The following is a 22,997-nucleotide window of genomic DNA, read 5'->3' on the forward strand; positions in this document are numbered from 1 at the left end:
AAAAATCGCCTGTAGTCCAGAGGGAGCAGCATGAACTCTGATAAACGACAGCATCGTTTGGGTCTGAAGACGACGTCTCTGGGACATGAAGTGAGCATACTGGACCTGTGGCTCGCTCCTCATGTCTGCTTGAGGCTAGCAGCTCAAGGCTACTTTAGCCACTAGTATAACGCAGCCTAATCTCCACCTGAACTGTTGCATTGTGGGTTATGTAGTTGCTGGGTTTTGACAAGGAAGAAGCATGCGTGGAACAAAAAAAAGACTGGTTCTGATGCATTTTTTTTTAACTCCATTGGGAGCATTGTATAAATGCTAAATTGGTGGAACACTCGATGTCAAAATTGACTACTTATAATTAGATGACTGTCAAACATGTGTTCACTAGTTAGCTATATTTATATATATATATATCAAACTAAAAACAATCTTCTGATAACATGCATATTAAAAAAGCAGTTAAAACATGAACTTAATAAGAAAAACATTGACTGTTAAATCCAAATTTTGCTTCAGTTAATTTTCTCAATTGATATTCCACATTAATTTAAAATTAGATATGTCAAAATGGTATGTTATCTAATACAGTTGACTGATCAAATGCATTTATGTATTTCATAACTCCTAAAACTGATGGATGAAGGCTGCTCCATATGCCTTCAGTGAACAGTTTAGCTTCTTCATGTTATTTCCTAATTCCTCAAGTCAACCTCTTAAAACACTGACTACAGCACTTCTACCTTAGTGTGGGACTCGGTGTGTACCGTCATGTTGTCCTGCATGTAGAACAGGCTGTCAGGGAGCCATTATCACTCAGCTTTATGAGCAGAGTGTGTCGGTGGACTAAAGGATGGAGAGAACAGATTGTACTGCTGGATGAGACCCAGCGAGCCCTGCAGGTGGTGGACAGAATAATAATAGTGCTGTGAGCCTTCACAGCAAAGACGGATCCATTAGTATGGGAAGAGCTCAATACTGGGCCGTGACTTCCTCCGTCTGTTTCCAATGACTCGTTCTGTGCCGTTAAATAAAGAATTAATACAGAAGGAATATTCTTCAGACAAAACAGAACATTTGAAGATGTCCTCTTGGAGACTGAGTGAGTCAGCAATTAATCGATCAAGTGAAAATATAACCGGATGTTTAGTTGACAATAAAAATAATTGTTAGGTGCAGTCCAAAAAGAAAAAAACAATATCTAAATGAGCAAGCATTACGAAATCAGCTCGTCGCAACCTACATCATCCAGTCTGTTGACGACTGTTGGATCTGTTTTCATCCTGCAACGATAAAAAGCTGACGGGGAGATGAAGTGAGGAAGCTGTTACTGAGTGCTACAATGCACCCTTGTTGTTAAACAGCTGCGGATTGTGGTGAAAACATGGAAGGATTATTTGCAGACTGAGCAAACATCTCTCAGCTCTTCGGTTGGCATCGCTAAACAGGAAACACTGCGGCTCAAGCTGACAGCTGTTGAGGTTACAGTTGAGGCCAACAGCATCTGCATTGTGTGTGTGTGTGTGTGTGTGTGTGTGTGTGTGTGTGTGTGTGTGTGTGTGTGTGTAGCTTCACCTGCCTGTGTTTCAGTTTCATCTCCCTCCCGGCTGAATATCGTCAAACAAATGATGGCAGAGACACATCAAAGTCGGAGGGAGGGTGGGGGGGTGGAGGAGGGTTTGCATTTATTTCGACAGACAGTAAATACAGCTGCTCTCTTCTCTCTCAGAGTGTAAAACTCTTCCACAGCGAGCTGAGGCTTGTATGTTTTCCTGAATCCTGTGTTTGTGTGTACGTATACATACTGGCTTCTTGTTCGTGTGCACGTGTGTGTGTGTGTGTTCACTGTCACAACACACGCATCAAGGCGGTCACTCATGGTTTACAATAAAGTTACATCATTTGTGGACAACGTCTACCATCATATGTGCTTCTTACAATAATATATTCAAAAACTAGTACATTTTGCATATTAAGCAGCGTAAGCTCCAGAAAATATTCACATACATTTATGAAACAGCACCAGAATATTGCATATATTTTTTATTACGGGTTAAGACTAAGCTTTAGGTTGTCAGTACCTATGTGTATGCAGTGGTTTATACAGTGAACAGGTACTCGGTTGTATTGCCTGACATTGCTATTTAAGTGTACTATTTAGGCTCAGGGATTTATTCTACTGTGAAATGTACTTCAATTTAAATTGTCATGATTACAAAACGGTTAACAGGCAGATCTCACCTGGACAACATTTCAAACCGCTCAGGTATTTAAAAAGACTTTAGGAACGGTTCGATTTCACTGATATCTTCGTTTAGTCATTTAAATGTCAGTCGTTTAAAATCAAGCACACCTTAAATTCTTTAAATACGTATTGAGTGGTTTCAAATGACTGGCCCACTCTGTTAGTACCAGAAGGTTGAACCTTTGTTTCTGTGTGAATAGTCGATGGAAAACACTAAAAATACAACACAAAGTCACAACATAGAAAAACAAAATGCATATATATATATAGATATATCTATATCTATATATATATATATAAAAGCATAAAGATCCTGAATGAATGAGATGGCCACGGTTGGCAAGTGAACATTGTTTTCCTCATAATCTCTCACCATCTTTCACTCTTTTTCTCCCCTGTGGCTTCATCATGATCATCATCATCCTCAGTGTCTTTGGTCCATGTGTACAATGTCAAGATGGAATGTAAAAACAAACAAACACAAACAAACAAACAAACAGGTGTTGTCGTTGCAATGGTGATGGAGGACAAATCCATGGTCGTGTGTGGGAGGGTTTACAGCGCCCATAAATTAACTGAAAAACAATGACAAACAATAAACAAAATAAATTAAATGACTACTTTGAGGAATTAAGAAATGAATGACAAACATTTCTACAGAAAACTAATGAAGTAGAGCAGAAGCAAAGAGGTGCTGCAGTTAAAATAACTACCACTGCTCGCGTTAGTGAACAGAAAGGAATCATTGAGCCGTCACAAATACGTTCCATATGATAGCGCTACTTTTTCCATCTCAAACATAGCTCCTGAATGCATCCTCTGCAATGCAAATGAATCACATAAGAGGTAAAACTGGTGGGATGTCCGTCACAAACCACAAAATGGAAGATCAGTTTCCTCAAACGGCACAGAGAGCAGAGTGTGTGAGCCGCCACAAGATGGAGCCAAGCGCCTTCGCTTCCATTCTCGGAGAGGAAGAGTCGGAGGATAAGGGCAAGAAGGACTACATTAACTACCAGCCAGGCACAGCCCACTGAAAATCATTGTCCAGAGCCGAGCGTGTGATTTCAGATCATGTCTAACCTCCCAGACAGCCATCGGATATTCAGATAGTATCAGTGCAGAAGATTAAAGATTAACGCGGAGACTTAAAAGCACCAAACGGATACATTTACGATGGTTCGCTATTCGAATCTATCCAAAAAGATGCTGCACAGTGAAGTGTACATGGTGTGTAGTTAATGAGCAAACGCATGAAAGGCCTGGATTCTTTTTGTACCCGAGCCATCATGATTACTTAGTATGCACCTAAAGAAAACAGTCCTGCCCCGTTTGAACTGTAGTCCGCGTCACCTCTTTAGAAGCTGAGCTTTAAATGGCTTCACTGCCTCCTTTCCTGAATATCCAGAATAATTAGAGCGAGGCAAAAGGAAAGAGTGAAAGGACAGGAAATGTTAAGCTTGGACAGGACAAAAAAAAAGAAAAAGGGAGGAAGTTTCCTTGACACATGCCAGGCATTTATAAAAGCTGAAACGCTGGCGTACTGGAGATAGGTCGACGACTGCGCGGCTCATTAATGTGACACTATGCCACACTGTGACTGGGCGGAATGCACACCGCCTGCTTAAAGACTTGGAACAGGGGTTAGAGAGCAAAAAGTGAAGGGGTGAGATAAGCAAGAGAAGCCAGTGTACAAAAAAAAAGGAAATCATTTCAGAATTTAAGGCCCAGGATTAGTTAAAGAAAGGAGCAGGGTTGGGGGGGGGGGGAAAAGCAGCTCCCCGCTATGGAGAAGGAGAGTGAGGAGAGTGAGCGACAGGAAAGGAGGGATCGGCTTACTTTTTCTTGTCCTTGTCCTTCTTGAGGGGCTGAGATAAGGCGAGCGTCTCGGCCGCCACCTTCTTCCTGTTGAAGGCGTTCAGCTCCTCCTCCAGGTCTCTCCGCTTCTCCTCCACCTTCCTCTTCTCCTCCTGGTGCATCCGCTTCAGCTGCTCGAACTTGTCATGCAGCTGAGGGAGGAGGGTGGTGATTGACAGACAGGACGGGGGTGAGGAAGGAGGTTTTAATTGCTACGTGCCAACAGTTAATTTGACCCTTAGCGTTGAAATGGACCCAACAATAGAATAAACTGACTGCAAACAAAAATGGACATAGCGCCTCGCCTCCATCTCACCCATTCATTCATATATGAGGGCATGTATTATCATGATACTCGTTGGTCTCTGTAGTTGCAGTGTTGGTGTGTGAACATATCAACGACCATTTAGAATGAAACATACTGCATCGATAACCACAATTCCCCCTTGAGACTGACCTCTCGCTCCTTTTCTTTTAGCTCTGCTTCCGTCTCTTTTACTTTGTTGACGAACATTTGTCGCATTCCTTCCTCTTTGTGCTGCAGATCCCCCAGGAACTCTTTCCTCTTGGCCTCGTACGTCTCTTGAAGACTGGACAGAAGAGAAGACGGTAACATAGATCAGGTGTTGTCGGTATCTCCGTGGTTTTTGGATTCGTGTGTGTTCTCCCTCTACCTGAACGGCTGGCTGTCGGGGTCTGTGTCTTTGAAGCCCATCTCCTCCAGCTTACAGCGCCGGTACAGCTCGTAGTGGCGAGTGTGGGTCTGCTCCCTCAGGTCCTCCATGTTGACCCTGATCAGCATCTCTCGGAGTTTCACAAAGTCGCAGTGGCTCTCGTTCTCGACTAAAAAGGAAAACCAACACCAGAATCAGTTTGTCAGTCAATTCCGATACATGATGAACGAATTCTGATATGGTGCGTGAAGAACTGGTTTTGGCTGTCAGAGTGTGGAATGTGCAGTCGCATCTCGTTTCCAGTTCCGAGTCTTTTTTTCTCTCCTTCATTCGGTGGCTGTCTGTCTCTTTCATTGCTTCTAATTTATTTCAACAACCCATCTGTCACCCTGTTACCCTCCCTTCCTCTCCATCAGAAGCAGGAAATCACACCACGTCTCTACAGGAATGTGACGTTGTCCCAAAAACAAATGAATAAATCAACATTTGGCATCCATTACATAAAAATAAAGAAATCTATCACAGTTTGTTGACAAAGAGGAGCTGATGAATCAGAGATGTTCTGCACTTTTAATGTTTCACACTGGAGCAACTTAGACCACGTCACTTTAGTTTCCTGTCTGAGTGACTCTCACAGTTAGGCGGTTTCACGGTGAGGAAAGGGCAGACAGCGCTTCCTGCCTGACAGACACAGCTGAGGGGAAGGCGTCCATTCTGAAGAAGCCTTTTCACTCACACGTCACCTCATTTACGCCATCGCAACAACGCGGGCTGTTCCCTTTTTACTTCTGTCAGAGGCCAGGACGAGGGTCAGTGTGGGAGGAGCAAGAGCACCTACATGTGGACTGAACTTTGAGGATGAAGTCTGAATTAGTTGTTCAGCTGTACTGCAGACATCCCTGCAGCCAGAATCCTTTTCTGCTGACTCTAATCAAGAATAACCACTCCTCTCTCTTTGAAAATAAAGCTTTTTCGTCTTGACGTTATTTTTTCCCCTCCATTCACAGACTTAATAATACCCAGTCTATGTGGAAACTTGGACAACTTCTAACTATTTGATATGCTCAATCTCCTCCAATCTTTAAATTGCTGCAAAACCTGGCGACCAACCTAAAGCAGCTGTGACTTGTTAAAATGGGCACGTGTTGTCAGGAGAAAAAATGACTTTGTATGTGATCAACCTGTTAGCAAACCTCAGAAAGATGCTATGAGGAGCTTTTCTGTCATCTCTGTGGCGGCTGAGGGCATGTGCGGAAACCCCCGGAGTGGAGAACGGGATGTGTGATGTGTTTAAATACCACCACAAGCTGTGAGCTCTGAGGATGTAAAGACGGCGATAATGATATTTAAAAAGCCCCAATTAGCGCAGCATTTAGCTTCTCCTGATGGAAAATACTGGGAAAGCAGCCTGCAGTGCATGATAGCAGCATCCAAAAAACTACAACATAATACAGTCGGCGTGCCTGAACACATAACGAAAGAACAAAAGACGAAAGAAAAGTCGTGAGATTGTGGCCAGCATGCAGCTGTCTGCTCTTATTTTTACTCAAATTTGCTGGTTGACCACACATCGTTAGTGAGAGTATACAAGTTAAAAACAGACATGAGCTGTTCTCCGAGGCTACTGACTTTGCCTGTTCATTTGGCATCGAATAGTCTCTCTGTACTGCCCCCCCCCCCCGCCCCCCCGCTGAGGGCTGAATGACGGCCAATCCTCTGACTGAGCTCTCAAGATATCAAAGCACAGGGCTCTGCAGACGCCAGCATGAGAACAGAAACATTCAAACGGAGACACGGCTGCAATAAATCTAATGTTACTAAAAATCAATGAATGGAAATAGACAACTGTGCAAAATTGAAAATACATCAAAATGATCCATGTGTCCCAGGCTGATCATTTGTTCCTTTGGGGAAGGCGAAAGCATCTATTAAATAGAATTATTTACATGATAGCAGCTGCTGTAAAGCTACATGGTGAATAATGTTACCATATCTGGTGTCTTGTGTAAGATATCAGCAACATTTACAGAAACTATGATCCAACAAAAGTAGGAGTCTACAGCCACACTAGAAGCTCTGTGAGGCATCAAATATCTTGTAAAAATCCCTCTGATAGTTGTCTAGACATTTCACTTTAAACCAATGTGGACCTCATGGTGGTGCTAGATCAAACGTCAAAGGGATTCGTCAGGGAACCATGACAGTCTGAACAAGATCCTGTGACAATCCATCCGGTAGATGCTTCGATATTTCACTGGATAAGTGACAACTTTGGTCTGCTGGTGGCTCGAAAGGAAAAGTGTGGATCTCTGAACCAGATCTCATTGGAATCCAGCCATCAAGTGTAAACAAGTCAATCTGCTGGGGATCAGCAGAGTAACGGTTCATCCTCTGGAGACCATGAATATCTATACAAAATGTCATGGCAGTACAAATTGTTGTTGTGTAAATCAAGACATCGTCTGTCTCATCACTTTTTAAAATTCTAGAATATTAATTCTTTCTTTTTCCCCAAAAGATAATTTATTATAACCAAAGGAAAAAGAAATGGCCGACGGAGACTCGGATGCAAAGTCGGTGATTGATAACATCCGTGTTCACATACAAACACCCACTACAACATGTGTTGAACAAACAGAAGCTAGCAGAGAAGAAATATGACGGGGCCCTGCTACATGTCACAGATGTCTGGAGTTCAGAGATAACAGAGCATCAAGATCCTGAGGGAAGATAAACACACACACACACACACACACACACACACAGCCCCCTTCAACTGCTCTTATCAGTAGACAGTCCTTCCTTTGTCTTCCTTCCAGTTGATGGAAATTTCCCATGGCTCTTCGAGAGGTTACCATAACCCGTCTATATGACATCTGGCATCTGCAAACTGTTTCCATTGACAGAGGCCGTCCTTTCAGTCGGAAAAATGGAGTAAAAACACTAAAACGTCTGTCCTCCGATACTGTGACATCGAGTCTGTCGTGCGAATGTTGGGCCAGCAGTTTACAAGCAGGCCGACTAAAAGCCAAGTAGTTTTCTTGCAATACATCCCATCAGAGCGGTTGTTAGGCAGAGATGGACAGGGCCGATAGGATCATTAGATGCAGATAATTACAAAACCTAAAAACAGATGACAACGTAGAAACAACACATTTATCTTGTGATTCTCATATGTAAACATAGGCCCAATCAGTATTCCTTTCATGCAACATCTGGCATTGTGTGCGACTCTGAACTAATCACAATTTTTAAGATAGTCTGGTTCTACTCTGAAGTTTTACTACTAAATGATTTTGCGTCATCGGAGAAAAGAAAATGCAGATTACTTTGTTTGATGTCGTCGGTTACGTGACGATATGTATTCTTGACATTCCACAATCACCGTTTTCTACCTCTTGTTAATTGCTGCTGAAGAATAACACGATCACTGCGATGGAGACGAATTCCAAAGAAATGAGTTTACAGTAAACCAGAGATAACTTTTTGCAGAAGGCTTCATGGTGACTGATGGAGTCAGAGGGAATCTGTTCCCCAGGAGACACGCAGCAGGCTTTATAAATAACCACAGAGCGATCCTCTGAGGGTTGGGGAATGAGAGTGGTCAGGGGAGGAGAGGACGGTAGAGCGAGGAAAGGAAGGAAGAGAGAGAGAGAGAGAGAGAGAGAGCTGGAGGGAGGGAGGGAGGGACTCAGTGCAACTCTCATCTGAGCAGTAATATTCCCACAGCACAACTCTTGGTGACATTATTAAATTAAAATGTTTACTCTCACTGACAAGCACAGAGGAATGAGCTGTGGGAAACAAAGATGTCTCCATGGACAATGCTTGCGTGCTAACATACAGGCATATATGCACGCACGCACACATGCACACACACAGAAATCTACAGGGAGAAATGTACCGTACGTGCTCACAAAGAAAGACATTTAACACCGTTCACACACACAAACGCACGCCGGCAACTCCCTAAAACAATCTCTACCCGCTCGTCCTTCATTTGGCTTCATGTGTCACTCTGCATGAAGTCACACTGGCAGCTCCGCGTGAAGAGGGAGGGTATAAATAAACAGGAAAACTGTGTGACGCGCTGGCCACTGTGCCATGAGCAGGAGAACATCTTTCCTCCTGGAGACCGATAGATGCCTTGTTTCTGCAGCTGCTGAGTTTATGCTGCATGCAGATTCTCCATAAGGGCAAAGAGACGTGTGCAAAGCACAAAGGTGGAAGTTGAATGCATGTTTCCTCATTTCTCTCCTGCACGCCCTCTTCCGTGTCGGGTTCAGTGTTTGGTAAATCTTTAATGGTGCATATTAGATATTTATCTTATCTAAATTGTTGCAGCTCTAGTTGTTATTGTCCACTTCCAATCCACACTCTGCAAGGAACGGAAAGAGGCTGAGCCATGTACTTCCTCGAGAATGATCCACCCATGACCGCTTTCAGGTGAGGGAAGTCGTGAGCGACACTGGACGGCGATCAGCAACATTTTTCTAAGTAACTTGAGAATGGTTCTCACCTTGCACGATACCCCAGGGGTACTGTCTGGCCCTCACGGTTTTGTTGCCCACTTTGATCTCTTCCACGCTCCCGACCACAGCGAAGGGCAGATGGGCCTACGCAGAAAAAAAGAAAAGAAAAGCATGTGTGTTAAAAAGGCCAAGAGGCCACCTATGTAACTGGAGCCATTAAAAAGGGGCGGAGTCCCAGCTCCCTCTTTCTTAAAGAGTCTCTTCATGCTGAGATTCTTTGTAGCACAACAAGCATTTCCCAAGTTGCATTTCACTAGACACAAACATTTTATGTACAAATGACGAAACAAACAAGATCAATGAAGATTAAGTGTTTACTTCCAGATAAAACTTCAATGTGGCTCCCTATTATCGTTCACAACGAGACCACACCAGAGAGAAGTGCGACCGCGCTGTTTTAACTTTAACATGTGGCTCAGCTGGGGCTGAGAGGCCTATTTAGTTTAAGTGGTAAAACACACACACACACACACTTTCTGATTGCTCTCAGAGCTACTACAGCCTCGTTAGGATCGACAGTGAAGCATCATGGGGAAAAAACACGCCCGATACGCAAACCTCAAAAATGAGGTGGCGGGTTGAAACCAGCTGGCTGGTTGCAGCTCAGAGGAACAAGCTGGTGAGTGTGGGCGCTGATGGAAGCGACTATGAATAGATGGGGATACAGTACGAGGACTGCGTCTGGGCAAACCAGATCAAGTCTGATTCATCCATGAGAGAATTTAGCGTTTGTGCATGCGTGGGTGTGTGTTGGAGCACAGTGTGATTATATGCATCATCCCCATTATAAAACTGGAACTAAAAAAAGGCCAAAAGAACGTGTAGATTCAGTTTCATTGCTAAATGCAGATTCGTATTCCTATATAACTGGTTTATTTTGACAATGGAAAATGTCAGTGTCACGTCCACAGAGCATAGTATCCTTTTAACACATTCATGTGCGTACTAAAACACATTTCCAGTAAAAAATAAAATGATTGGAAGAGAAATGTGCGAGTGTCGCAACGTTACTTACGTTCATGGAGGCGTTGATCTCACTGATGGCGTCGTCGTCTGTTGGGAACTGATATATCTGGACACCGTTGCTCACCAGCTCACTCATAATCTTGATTTTGAATTTATGGAGCTCACTCTTGGAGATTGTGTCCGCTTTGGCAATGATGGGAATAATATTGACCTGAGAGGATGAGAGAAAGAGAGGGGATTTAATAAACAGAGTTATTGAATGTGTAGCGCAGCGTCCTAGTTTGTTGCCTGAAATATATACATGCATTCGTGTATTGAAAGCTGCTTTGTGTTAAAGCGAATACGTGGAATTCATTATGTCATGTTTTTTTTTTAGTCTGACATGCATCTTCATGACAAGACTAAATGCACTTAATATGATGAGAGCAGATGCACAGATAATCAACACAATGTCTTCAGATTAGAGCAATTAACCTCCCTATGTCAGCGGGTAATGAACAAACACTCTGAATAAAGCAAAGAAGATGTTGAAGACCCAATTATAAAACAAAAAACAAACTCAGCACACTGCTATTTATGGCTGACGAGGCCATATGCAGCAACACTGTACAGTGAGCGAGCTCAGTCAGAACCCCGACAGATGCGTAAAACAAACGGTGATCATGAAAACAAACGAGGCTCCGATCAGCAGCAGATGTGCAGAAATCAACACACAGTTTGTCTGCATTCCTTCCTGTGCGGCTGCATTAACCCCCGATCACTAACCCGGGAGGACGAGGAGGATCCCCACAGATTCGCTCATCACTTCCAACAGTGTGCCTCGGAGGCACAACCGGAGCTTGTTAGGAGTCACATCACAGGCTCATCATACTTTATGGGATCATTAATTTACAGCAGGGCAGCCAGTACCGTGATTTAAGTATTATTAACAAACCACGGTCACTAATCGGGATCCAGTGCTGACGGAAGACTCGGTGGGGAGGAGGAGGAGGAGGAGGAGGAGGAGGAGGAGGAGGGGGGGCAGTGAGATTTGTTCACTTCCCACAACCCAGTTTTCCCAGCTGACCACAGGGTATTCCCAAATAGTCCTCAGTGTTTGTTCTGAACAGCTAGGAGCACCAGATGGGTCGAGCAGGTTGCATGTGAGATCATTATTGAAGAAGAAATTAACATCTCCTGATATTTCTGGCTTCTTTTTTTTATATCTGTATATGAACAAATTGAGGAGTGTGTCAGTGTTCAAGGCATATAAGAACCATGTTGATACGTTCTGAACTGTATCCGTCTCTTTTACCTCACACAGTGTCTCATAATTAACAAGTAATGATTTACTCTTATTCAGGAAATAAATATTTAAAACAAAAAGGACGCCTCCTTCAGGACCGTATCTCTCTTCCTGCCTTCATCCACCACAAACCAAACTCACTGTAGTGGCCTTCAGCCGTCCTCTGTGTGGGTGTGGGGGGGGGGGGGGCAGTGAATCAGACTCCATTTACTCGAAAAACACCATTGTCTAGAACTCTACCGACTGAGGGAGCAGTTGTCTTTGGTCTGCTGCCCTGGCGTTTCCTGCTGCAGGGCTGTCTGGTAGACGGCTCTGTATTTTATTTATCTTTAGTTTCCAGATCAACGTTCATCAGAGTAGAATTAAGGTCTAGAGTCATGTTTTTGACTGTCAATGGGAGCATATATATGCCTCCAATGGAAAAGAAATACAACAGTGTTAACTTGAATCATCCCTGAATGAACCAACACCAGTTACAGTTTCTGACATGAGAGGATTTCTTGACTTTCTGTTTTACAACAGCAACGTTTTAGACTGTTGGTTAGACAAAACAAATGATTTTTTACTTTTCACTTTGGGATCTGGGAACATATGGAGGGCCCTTTTTCAGTATTTTTGACATTTCACATCCTAAACAGTGAAGCGCTTCATTGAAAAATAACTAATATGATGACAATAATCATTAGTCGAAGCCCGAGTTACTTTGTGACTTAGTCGGGCTTTTGTTGAGGCCTATAAGAGCAACGCAGGTACTTTTGTGGAGGACCTGTAGCCATCTAGAGCTTAACACTGGCACGCTGTCAGATAAAACACTGGTCATATTTCACATCGTGGAAAGATTGCTGGGACGGAGCCGCCGGGGTCGGAGCGGTGTTCACCGTGGCCACCCACTCAGCCTAAAACTCAACCCACTGCTCTGCTGTTAATCATTTTGAGAGGAAAGTGCCCGCCGCCATCATTGCTGTTATTTTACACTTCCAACACTTCCTGGCACCGTGCAAATGTCCTGTGCATAACCAGAATGTTCCTCACAGACATACAGGGGGTTCACAAGAAAGAGGGTTTGGTTCCCATGAGTGGATTATTACGAGGGGATAGCAGGGAAGCTGCTATACGGTAGCGAACACATATGGATGGTCTCTTTAGCTCAGGTGAGGAGGGTGCAGAGAGTTTGGATGGCGTCAGGAGACGGTTGGCAGACGCATGGTGTCAGGTTTTGATCACTCTATTGGCCGGTGAAGGCAGCACAGAGGCTCAGCGGTCAGTGCTGGCGCCTCGCAGCAAAGAAAAGTGGCTGAATTTGGATCGGGGCCCTTTTCTATGTGAAGTCCTCTCTGCTGAAAGCTATTCTGGTCCCCGACTCTGGCCTTAGAAATACAGCTGGTCCTCAGGTGAGAGGCAGTAACGATGGCTCAAATTGGAATAAATTACAAAGTATGAAAACTGTGTTCGATGAAGTGAAATATTACCAGGAGGTATTTGACAGCCGTGCGTCGATAGCTGGCGGAGGTGAGCCGGCAGCTTTTTTGGTCACCAGCAGACCATCTGCTGTGTTCTGGACTCATTATTATTGCATCACCAGACACAAGCAGAGCCATTCATACAGCAGTGTGATCAGTAGTTGTGTGCATACATTTGACTGGAACTAAACTTCATCCATCAGTTAAGGATTAAGGAGCTTCCCACACGCTGAAACCAAGATTTGGGATTTTTTTTTTAAACGGTTTGAGCTGTGTTTAGGTTGAATTTAATTAAGGGTATAATAAAAACTGTTGTTTAATATTCATGCCAATATATTTCTTTGAATTACAAAGAAAGGAGTCTGGTAGGTAGCATAAGTAGCCACACGAGGCTCAATCTTCAACTGGAAAACGTCCGACAAAGAAAAATAAAAACTCAACATATTCAACATGCCTCCAACTTCGACCTTAGAATCTGCTTTCTAGCCCTTTCTGACACAGTCCTCCCCCACTAAAACTCCCTCCCCCCCTCCCCTCCCCTTCTTTCACGCTCCCAAGCGCTGCTGTTTTTTTTCCCCACCAGATTTCTAATTGAGGCCAGTTGATTGCGCCTCTACTGGGCTGCCCTCATCGGACGCACAGCAAAACACACAGAACCACCGATCAATAACCTGTGGAGTAAAACTCACACAAAAGCAATCAAAAACTCACAAATCAATGTGGCTCTGAATGGGATTATTGACTGCTGTACTACTGCAAATATGTCAAACGGGAACTCGGTATTAGTAAGATGAGCAGGAGGGTGTACTTTTAGGATTTTCTATGTATCTATTCAAATACAGTTTTTTGTATTATATGGTAATTCAGAAAGTGGGCTGGACTTTAACAGAGCAAACCAAACATCTTTACTTGCAAAAAAAAATATGCAACACGATGACTTTTAAGTCTGAAAACTCTTATAGGGCAGGTTTTGTGAACTTTTCTTGAAATCCGGTCCACGCCCAACCAAAACGATCTCCACGTCTCAGTGAAACGCACACCGGTCACAGTGAAAGGGAGGTCGGGTTCCAGCAACACCGATAGTTCCTCACAGACAAAGGGAAAGGATCAGCGGTGTGTGCGAGTGTGCTCTTTGCTAAAGGGCACAGCGTATGACGGGGGTTTTCGGGTGTACCTTGCTGTCCAGTTTTTTCATCGTGACGAGGTCCAGAGACTTGAGGGAGTGTCCTGTCGGGGCGATGAAATAAAGGCAGATGTGGATCCGGGTGTCGTGGTAGTTAAACAGCGAGCGCTTGATCTTCAGCTCTTCCTGGAGATAGCTTTCAAACTCGGTGTCGATGTAGTCGACGATGGGCTTGTAACTGTGGAGACAGCCAAAGAGAAACTGTAAAGATCTACGTCTGTGGCTATAAGCGGAAATATTTGCCTTCTTGTTCATGCGTTTGTGATGAATGTGAAAGGAAATATCAGGACTTGTCACTGGGGAAATGAACCAAGACAGCTAGGTTTTCAGTAACTGTGTGATCTGATTCACAGCTTAGAGATGTACAGCTCAGCGAGGCAGGAAATGTGTGCTCGTGCTTATGGGAGTCTGAGTGGAACAAATCACTGCTAAACATCCCGTCCTCTCTCTCACTGCTCTGGTGGTCTTTGTAGCCTTCAGTGTCACTTGTAAATCACAGCAATTAGGAATGTGCGGAATGAAAACATCAAAGTTTTGTAGCATTTTTGCACGTGCAGCTGAACAAACTGAACAGAAAGGAGGGTCAAATTCAACACATTGCAAGAGGAAATTAACTCCGACATGAACCAATGAAATGATAGACCCCTCCTACAAGAAGTCCCTGCTACAGTGCTACTCTGAGCACACCTACAAGAAACAAGCCTAAAATGTGCAGCTTCAGCGCTATGATCTCTAGATTGGAATGCCAGCTGTTTCTGTGTGGTGGTGGTTAGTGGTAACGATTGCTTAATCTAACAGCAGTCTTTCCACATTTTACAGCTCAGAGTGACACATGAGTCCACATATATATTCTACATCCTCAGCCAGCAGCATGTCGACAGTCCTCTGTGCTCTCCCTACACATCTCTCTTCCCTCTTCTCTGAGGAATGCAGCGACTCTGACCTTTTGAGTCTCTCAGTGTGCGTTTGCAGTCCACTGCCGGGGTCCGTCCTCCAGCCCGCTGGTTTATACGGCCTACAGAGAGCGCTGCTATCAAAAGGGCGTGAGAGTGCTGCTCGCTGGCTAGGTCACAACAAGACCACTACATTCCACAGCTGCATGTCCAAAAAAAAGATCTGCTATTTCCTCTTTATTGCTGTCCCTCCTCATCTTATTCCCATCCTACAGAGAAAAGCCAAACCCGGACCGATATCAGTTTGTGTTCTCGTGCATTCAGACATCTTTTGACTCTCATCACGTCACCATCTCACCATCTCACCACCCTCACCTGTCCTCTTTGTTGATCTGATCGCCGAAGCCGACGGTGTCTACGATCGTCAGTTTGAGGTTGACGTTGCTTTCTGGCAGGTCGTATGTTCGCGGCCGCAGATACACGGCGTTCTGGTAATGGCTCGCCTCCTCGTACTCAAACATGGTGTTGAAGAGCGTGTTCATTAACGTGGACTTGCCGATACCGGTCTCCCCTGTGGATGGGAGGAAGTAGAGAGCGGGAGGGAGTTCAATCACGCATTCTTTCATGCCGTTTGGGAGCAAAACAAATCAACCAAAGATGGAGGGAAAATGATCACACGCTGCCGTTTGGTACTCACCTACGCAGAGAATGTTGAAACAAAATCCCTGTGAGACCGATTTGCTGACCAGTTGGTCGGGGAGGCTGTCAAATCCAACATGTCCGCCCAAATTTAGGTTGCGCGACTCTTCATTCTGAGAGACACAAACAAAAACAAGGCATTGAAAGTCCGGTCGCATGAGAGGAAGACATGGGGAAGACATTAGTCAGAGCTGAAGCTGAAGCAATCCCATTCCGGTGCAAATGAAAAGACCCAGCATGCATTGGGCAGATGTAAAACTCATCGCCCAACATTATGAGATAGATACGAGGGGCCTGAGAGGATGAGCTTCATGAATAATCTTTCACAAGCATGAGGAACTAAAGACATTTCCACACGGGGAAGAGATGCACCAACCAGAGACATGAACTCATTCAGATGTTTAATAGTGTGGAAAGTCACTCACAGTTGCAGTGTGTGAGCTTAGCAGGTCTTTGGAATAATCACAACATAAACATTTCAAAGTGACTCCTTTCTCTTACTCCAGCACTGATGAGTCCCCAGCCACACAGCACAAGTAATGTGAACATAAAGATTACCACAGACGGACAAAACTATCGGGTCCTAAGTGTTCTCCTCTTTGATCCCCCTTATCCGACCCATCTGAAGGATAGACGGTGGGTGACAAGAGGGAGTGTGTTAGAGACGGACAGCACCTTGAGATGAATGGGGCCACCCGAGCTCTCGCCTGGCTCGGCCATGAAGGAGCGCATACTTGAAGGCTGATGTCACCGAGCGCAGGCAGCCTGAGAGCTCAGCTGAACGCAGCCCGACTCTGCTGGGCCGAGAGGTGGAGGCCGGCTCTGCATGAGCTATAAACCTCACACAAGAAAGGATGACCACTGCGCACACACACGTGTGTGTGTGTGTGTGTGTGTGTGTGTGTGTGTGTGTGTGTGTGTGTGTGTGTGTGTGTGTGTGAGAGAAAGAAGAAGAAGAAAAAAAAAAAAGAGAAATGGGGCTTAATGTGTCAGGAAACACCACTGGAGTAATCTGGCGTGAGCTGAGCTGGGCAATACTGATCTGAAGCACACTGTGACTTTATTACATTACCATCTGTGTTCAATGAAAAAACAAAATCTATCAAGCTGTAAATAGAGCGATGCACTTCCAGTTCCCTCGTCTCAAAGTCAAGACGAGCTTAAGACGTTTTCATTTGAATTTTCATGGTAAGTCAGGTAGCAGCAAAGGCTCATTTAAAAACTTTAAATTAACATTGGAGGGTTGCAATTCCATTTTTTTATGACATATAGCTTCTTCTGTTCCTTATGCATCTGAATAAACTTATTGCGAGTCCTTTTGAACAAAAGCATCGACCAAATTAGTGTACATTTCTGGTTCTCAGTGGTAGTAGGTTGGGGATGAGGAAGAGGCCATTTTTTGTGTTTATCACACACTGTAAACTTATAAACTCAGAACTTGTCAAACAACCTTAATGCTTCCCTGTGGTATTCAGTTTAAAAAGTCTAAAAAGTAGGAAAATGAAACACTGACCAGACTTACGTTTCATGTAAGTCTATGTTTTCATGCAGATATAATACGGGACTGTTGTCATGTGAACACATCTCCATGTTTGCTCATTTTTTGTTTGTACTTCGGCTGAATGATTAAATACTTTTCCATCTTATGAAGGATTACATGAACCGTGCATCACAAACCCCCAGTAGCTATAGACATGTACTGTACAACCAGCAGCTAGGAGGGAAACGCAGAGGCATCTGTCCGCTTCAGAGGAGAGATGGGCCAACAGGAAGTGGCCTCACAGAGGGGCCCCCAGGTGGCTCCGAGTGCAATGAGGCACAGACAATAGAAGCTAGCTCACAACGCTGCGTGTTGGTATGCTGGCTGATGGGAGCTGCTCTTTCCCCGTCACCAGTCGGCCTTTTTGTCCAACAGTCCTCTCACTTTCATGGCACTCAGCATGCTGTCTCAGTGTCTCACTGGGACGCTTGAATAGAACGGAGCCGATCGTTAGCGTTGGCAGTAACACCTGTGCTATTCCTACGACAAGTGGACGACAATGTCAAATAAAGAGCTGGAAATATATTTCCGCAGTGCAAATGGCGGGTGCTACTATACGCATTGAGTTTTCATATATCCAGCTTACAGAGGAAAAACTATGAGCTTATGAATCAACCAAACAGTGTGGGCACAGTATGTCTTGTGGCCACACTCTTAACGGATATTACAGAGTCAGCTGATATTGTAGGCCGTTCAGTAAATGGCTACATGTGACGCATATTTTCATTGTCGCTTTTTGCTGATTAAATGAATGTTTAGTCTATAAAATGACGTTATGCTTAAATCTGTGACTGCGGCCCTTTCCCCAAACCCAGGAGGTTTACTGTGGACCCCGGGAAGATTAGCAGCCGCTAAGGCGTCAGCTAACGGGGATCCAGTTAATAAACGAAACTAAACTGTAGCCATGTGTTCAGTGAGTTACGCTGTCAGCGTCAACTTGAGCCATTTTTTTTTTTTGCCTGTATTTGTTGACATTTTGAAAAATTGGCAACATTAGCTATCGGCAATTTCAGTTTGCTTGTTTGATACAACCATCTCAGGATTACTTTCATACTGAAAAACGTGCTGACTTGTGTGTTTTCAGCTTGTGTCTGCCTCAGTGAGTTCCACCTGACAGACAGAAGCAACCTGACAGACTGAGACACACACACACACACACACACACACTGAGGGAAAGCCTTTGGAAAGGCCTTTGGAAAGGCTTCAAATATTTACAATAACTTGAGGTGCACTTTGTGTAGAACTAGCTTCCCTTCGATGTCTTGTTTTCACATTCAATTTTAAAGAGGAGAGATCAGCTGCTGGATAGTATTCCATATATTCAGGCGTTTTCCACTCCCTACATCTATTATTTATGTTTGTTATTTTAAGGCATATATACTCAGAGAGGATCCTAAAGAATTTATCATAGGAATTTAAGCATGCTAGCTTTTTACGAGCATGACATGCACGGCGTTCAGACTTGCAAAATCTGTGTCTTCCTTTGAGTTATTCTGGAAAAGAACATATGAAACCACCGACGTCTATTTCATGACTAAAAATGACTTCTGTGACAAATCCTCAATTGTTTTCTTGAAGGATGAGTGTTCTCAGTTAAGCCTAAGCATGCCCACATGCCCACAGCAAGCAACTAAACTGTGTTTTGTGTTGAGAGCAGATATATTTTGGGGGCTTCTGGGGCCGAACTCAACTTAGTGGAGACAAAACCCCACGAGCACATTCAGTGCTCTCCAGATGAGGTGTCCAATGACGGTCACGCAGATTCATGAAAGCACCGGACGACCTTTGAATTATAATAATATTCTGAGTGAACGAGCACATTATACTTTAGATATCTGAAGGTTTTTTTTTTTTTTGTATTATGAATTGCAGCACAAAGGATTTTTGTACCACGCCTACGGATCATGTGTCCATCATCTCCAAAGGGCATGTCTCCTGCTGCTATACGTGTGCTAGCTAGCGGTGGTGTTGTAATGGAAAAAATGTTGATGGGTGAGATGTGTGCCATCAGATATAAAACAAGCTTTCGGTTTATTATTCTATCAAAGGCCTGCCGACTCTCTCTCTCTCTCTCTCTCTCTCTCTCTCTCTCTCTCTCTCTCTCTCTCTCTCTCTCTCTCTCTCTCTCTCTCTCTCTCTCTCTCTCTCTCTCTCTCTCTCTCTCTCTCTCTCTCTCTCTCTCTCTCTCTCTCTCTCTCTATGGTGCGGCCCCATTACTGCTCCGCCTCATCACTCATCTGTGCCCAACAGCACAGACAAAACAACACGAGTGACAGACGGGAGAGGAGACAGGAACCGTTTTACGAGACAGCCGCACGGCTCAATCATCTTTACGGGGCTTTTTAGTTTCCTTACTATCACTGAGAACTGAGGAAAAACAAACATGAGTCATGACAAAATCATTTTTATAGTTTTGTCAGTTGTGTTATTTAGCCACAAGCTAAAACCTTTATGATTTCTCAATGGATTAGAGGTAAAACTTTGATCTTACTGAATGCTGTTGAACAATACTAACTGAAATCAGCTCAGGGAGTTGGACTTATTGTTTTGTGCCATTGTTGGACGCAGCAAATTGTGTTTTCGTTTTGTTTTGATGATTAATCAGATAAGAATCAAGAGAGACCTCTTGCATTGGGCCGTTTTGACTTGTGAAAACCATAATGCATTTCTCTTATTTTATTTTTTGTGTCGTTCTCGCCCTCCTAGAGCCGTCTCTGCCAAGTCAGCATTCACAAGCAAGCTGCATGGTTCATTATCCAAAATCTGAGTTGGGAAAAATGGGACTCTGTGCAGCCTTTTTACAACTGATAAAAGAAACGCATCCAAATCACACATGAGGCAAATAAACTTTAGAATTAGGGCACTTTGAGCTGAAGAGTCTTTCAACAACACGTGACTGCTTGCTAAAGGATTCACTGGGTGCTGCATATTAAAATTGTGAGGCTGTGAAACAGTGTCGAACTTCCAGGCTATCCGCTCCACAGCTGTTCAATGCGGACTTTGTTCAAAACAGGGAGAGTGCTGGTATTCCAACATCCCAACCAACATCAAACACTTCATTCAGCTTTTTTTCTAACATTATTTTGGAAAGAGCATCACAATTGGTGCTCCGGACGTGTCTTTGGGAAATTCTGACCGAATCTATAGATATTGACTCATCACCACAGAGGCTGCGGCTCGGCTGTCACGGTTCATCAACAGCATGGGATTTGACAGGCTTGCCTGGAGGCACTTCTGTCCTGTATGTTCTATATGCGGCCAACATCAGTGCAGTCTGTCGTGAGCAACATGCGGGGGAGCAACACGGACAAGGCCCTGGCTTTAAAGGGAAGGACTTTTAGAATGTGTTTAAAATGTACAATGAATAAAGCACATATGCAGATCATGCATTTGCAAGTTCCCTCACTCTCTGCACAAACAGGCAAAGTGTGCAGTTTTAAAGAGCAAGCGACCTGCCCCCTCATCCCTTATTCCTCGTCTCCCGCCTTTAAGCACTTTGTGAAGCTAATTTAATTTTATCCATGCGGGCCTCACGGGAGAGACTATGCTCGTCGGGGGTCAGTAAGCATTGTACATGCTGAATATGTTGCAGGGCGTTTCATTACATAACCGTTTAAATGAACAGCGTCCTCACTCTATATGCTACACACTCGGATGCAATCAATGGGTGAAAACAATAGATGTGAATTTGGCTCCATTGATCGCCTCAGATGGCTCCGGCCTGGAAAGTTATCCCGATGCTAGCGTGTCCGTGGGATGGGATTGACGTGGGCCAGCAACGCAACCAACCACACATCCCTATCGAATAGCTGCACATAATTAACAGCATGCCCTTCAAGCACACTTCCAGGCGAGCCCGTGAGTTTGTTCAATATGGTCTCACTTAGTTCTGAAAGTTAGACAGGAAGTCGGGCAGACGGGCTGCTGTTGTTCCACCGGCCTGTTTCACGGCATTCTCAGCATTTTTCTAATAAACCGATTCCCTAATTGTGTGTTCCAAAAAGAGACATTTTAGAAGTCACAAGTAGGCAATATCTTCTGCAACCTCCGACCCCTCCCCCCCCCTCCTCCTCCTCCTCCTCTTAAACACCTACCTAATTTAAGAAATGCCAAGTGTGCAATAACCCGTGCACCTTCTTTTTGGATCCTTTCCTCTATAGCAGACGGTGTGTTGCACCAAGAAGTGACAGGAGTGGCCCGGAGTGTGTTCTTAATCCTTTTATCCCCGACACTCAGTGCTGCTTACTGTCCAATTCACTACCGCAAAGATCTCTTCAAGCATCTGCCAAAAAAGTTAATCACCGTCTTTAATTAAATCCCCTCCTATTTATTTCGCCTCGTCGCTATAATATTTGTTTTCTAAATGGATTTTTTTTTTGGGGGGGGGTGTTAATTCCTGAAATTCCTGACTATCTTGCTTTGTGCCATTTCATTAAGCCTGTATTGCATCACTGTACAGGGTCACACCTGAATGACAACAGGGCTCGTCACTGTGAAAAACAATGCAGGGTGCATTTCTCCCTCCCACTCATTCATGCCCAACCTAACACACAGGCCATCAGCAATGCAGCCACAACTTGTTTAGCATACGGCCCGGTTATAAACTGACGTGGTGTCAGTGAAGAAAGTGAACCACACGTTTAATGTTGCACCCTTTGAACAGGAAGTTAAAATGAAACCACATGGGACTGAGGCCCATCACACTGTAGTTACTGCTATATACATGTAGTAATACAACAGCAAGTAATACACCTTCAACAATGAGTTTATAGCCACTGTGTCATACTTTTGAAGTGTTTGTATCTGATAACTAGCCACTGTAATTGAACAGTGATGTGATACAGTAACGTTATCCTACATGTTTTCTGGTTACAGCATTTTCTAATGATGTCAATGGTAAACAGTCTCATGGTGTCATGTGCTGCACCCATATGTGCAGCAACGCATGCGTTGTTGATACAAACGAAAATAGTCGTAAAACAAGACACGACATTAAAATAATCAACAAATAGCAGCTTCATCTTAAATTGTGTCGTCCAGTCACCAATCACAGAAATCTGTTCGACTGAACCCACATTACAAGGCTTCAAATGAACCCGGGAGGGAGGCTTAGCTTCTGCTAACGCAAACACTTTTACTAATCACAACCCGAGTGATTCCCGGCTGCAGAAAAAGCAGAAACCCCGTGGCTTTTACTTACCGATAACACGTCAACGTCCGTGGCAGCCATGGGTGCGGAATGTATGGTGGTGCGGAATGTATGGTGGTGCAGACTGAAGCAGAGGCGAAAGGGAGCAGCCCTCGTCTCTCTGCTAAACTACTGAGCCGAGCTGACGGAGAGCGGAAGAGAGGGACACGGGGACGAGACGGAGACGAGCTGGTGTCTGGGCGGGGGAGGAGGGCTGCTAGCTGGGCGGTGAGAGGACTCACTGCTGCTTCGCCCCTGTATTCGCTCAGTCAGGCTAAATCTTTTACTTTGTCTTCGTTTCGACATTGGCTGGGAGTCGATGACTGTGCAAAGGGGCTTGCTTTGTTATCTTAACTGTGTAGCACGGGACAGCAGACAAATAAATCGGTAAACAGCGCGAATATTGGTTTTAATGTACTCCTAACTTGCGCATGCGCATAAATGCGGATGTCATACATTCAATGAATATTTGCCACGATTC

At 44.3% G+C, this 22,997-nt stretch overlaps 1 protein-coding gene across 1 annotated transcript; it reads right to left on the reverse strand.

The window, feature by feature from the left end:
- Window positions 1–1,662: 1,662 nt before the first annotated feature.
- On the reverse strand, window positions 1,663–22,670 carry septin8a (septin 8a). Its single transcript, XM_079283448.1, has 10 exons — window positions 22,529–22,670; window positions 15,787–15,901; window positions 15,465–15,660; window positions 14,188–14,374; window positions 10,318–10,479; window positions 9,290–9,386; window positions 4,771–4,939; window positions 4,554–4,686; window positions 4,079–4,248; window positions 1,663–2,814 (listed from the first exon to the last, which is right to left on the reverse strand). The coding sequence occupies exons 1-10, from the start codon at window positions 22,556–22,558 to the stop codon at window positions 2,811–2,813; spliced, it is 1,263 nt and encodes a 420-aa protein (XP_079139574.1). The 5' UTR covers window positions 22,559–22,670; the 3' UTR covers window positions 1,663–2,810.
- Between the last annotated feature and the right edge of the window lie 327 nt (window positions 22,671–22,997).

The sequence above is a fragment of the Melanostigma gelatinosum genome (assembly GCF_949748355.1).
Source record: "Melanostigma gelatinosum genome assembly, chromosome: 14".
Lineage (NCBI taxonomy): Eukaryota > Metazoa > Chordata > Actinopteri > Perciformes > Zoarcidae > Melanostigma > Melanostigma gelatinosum.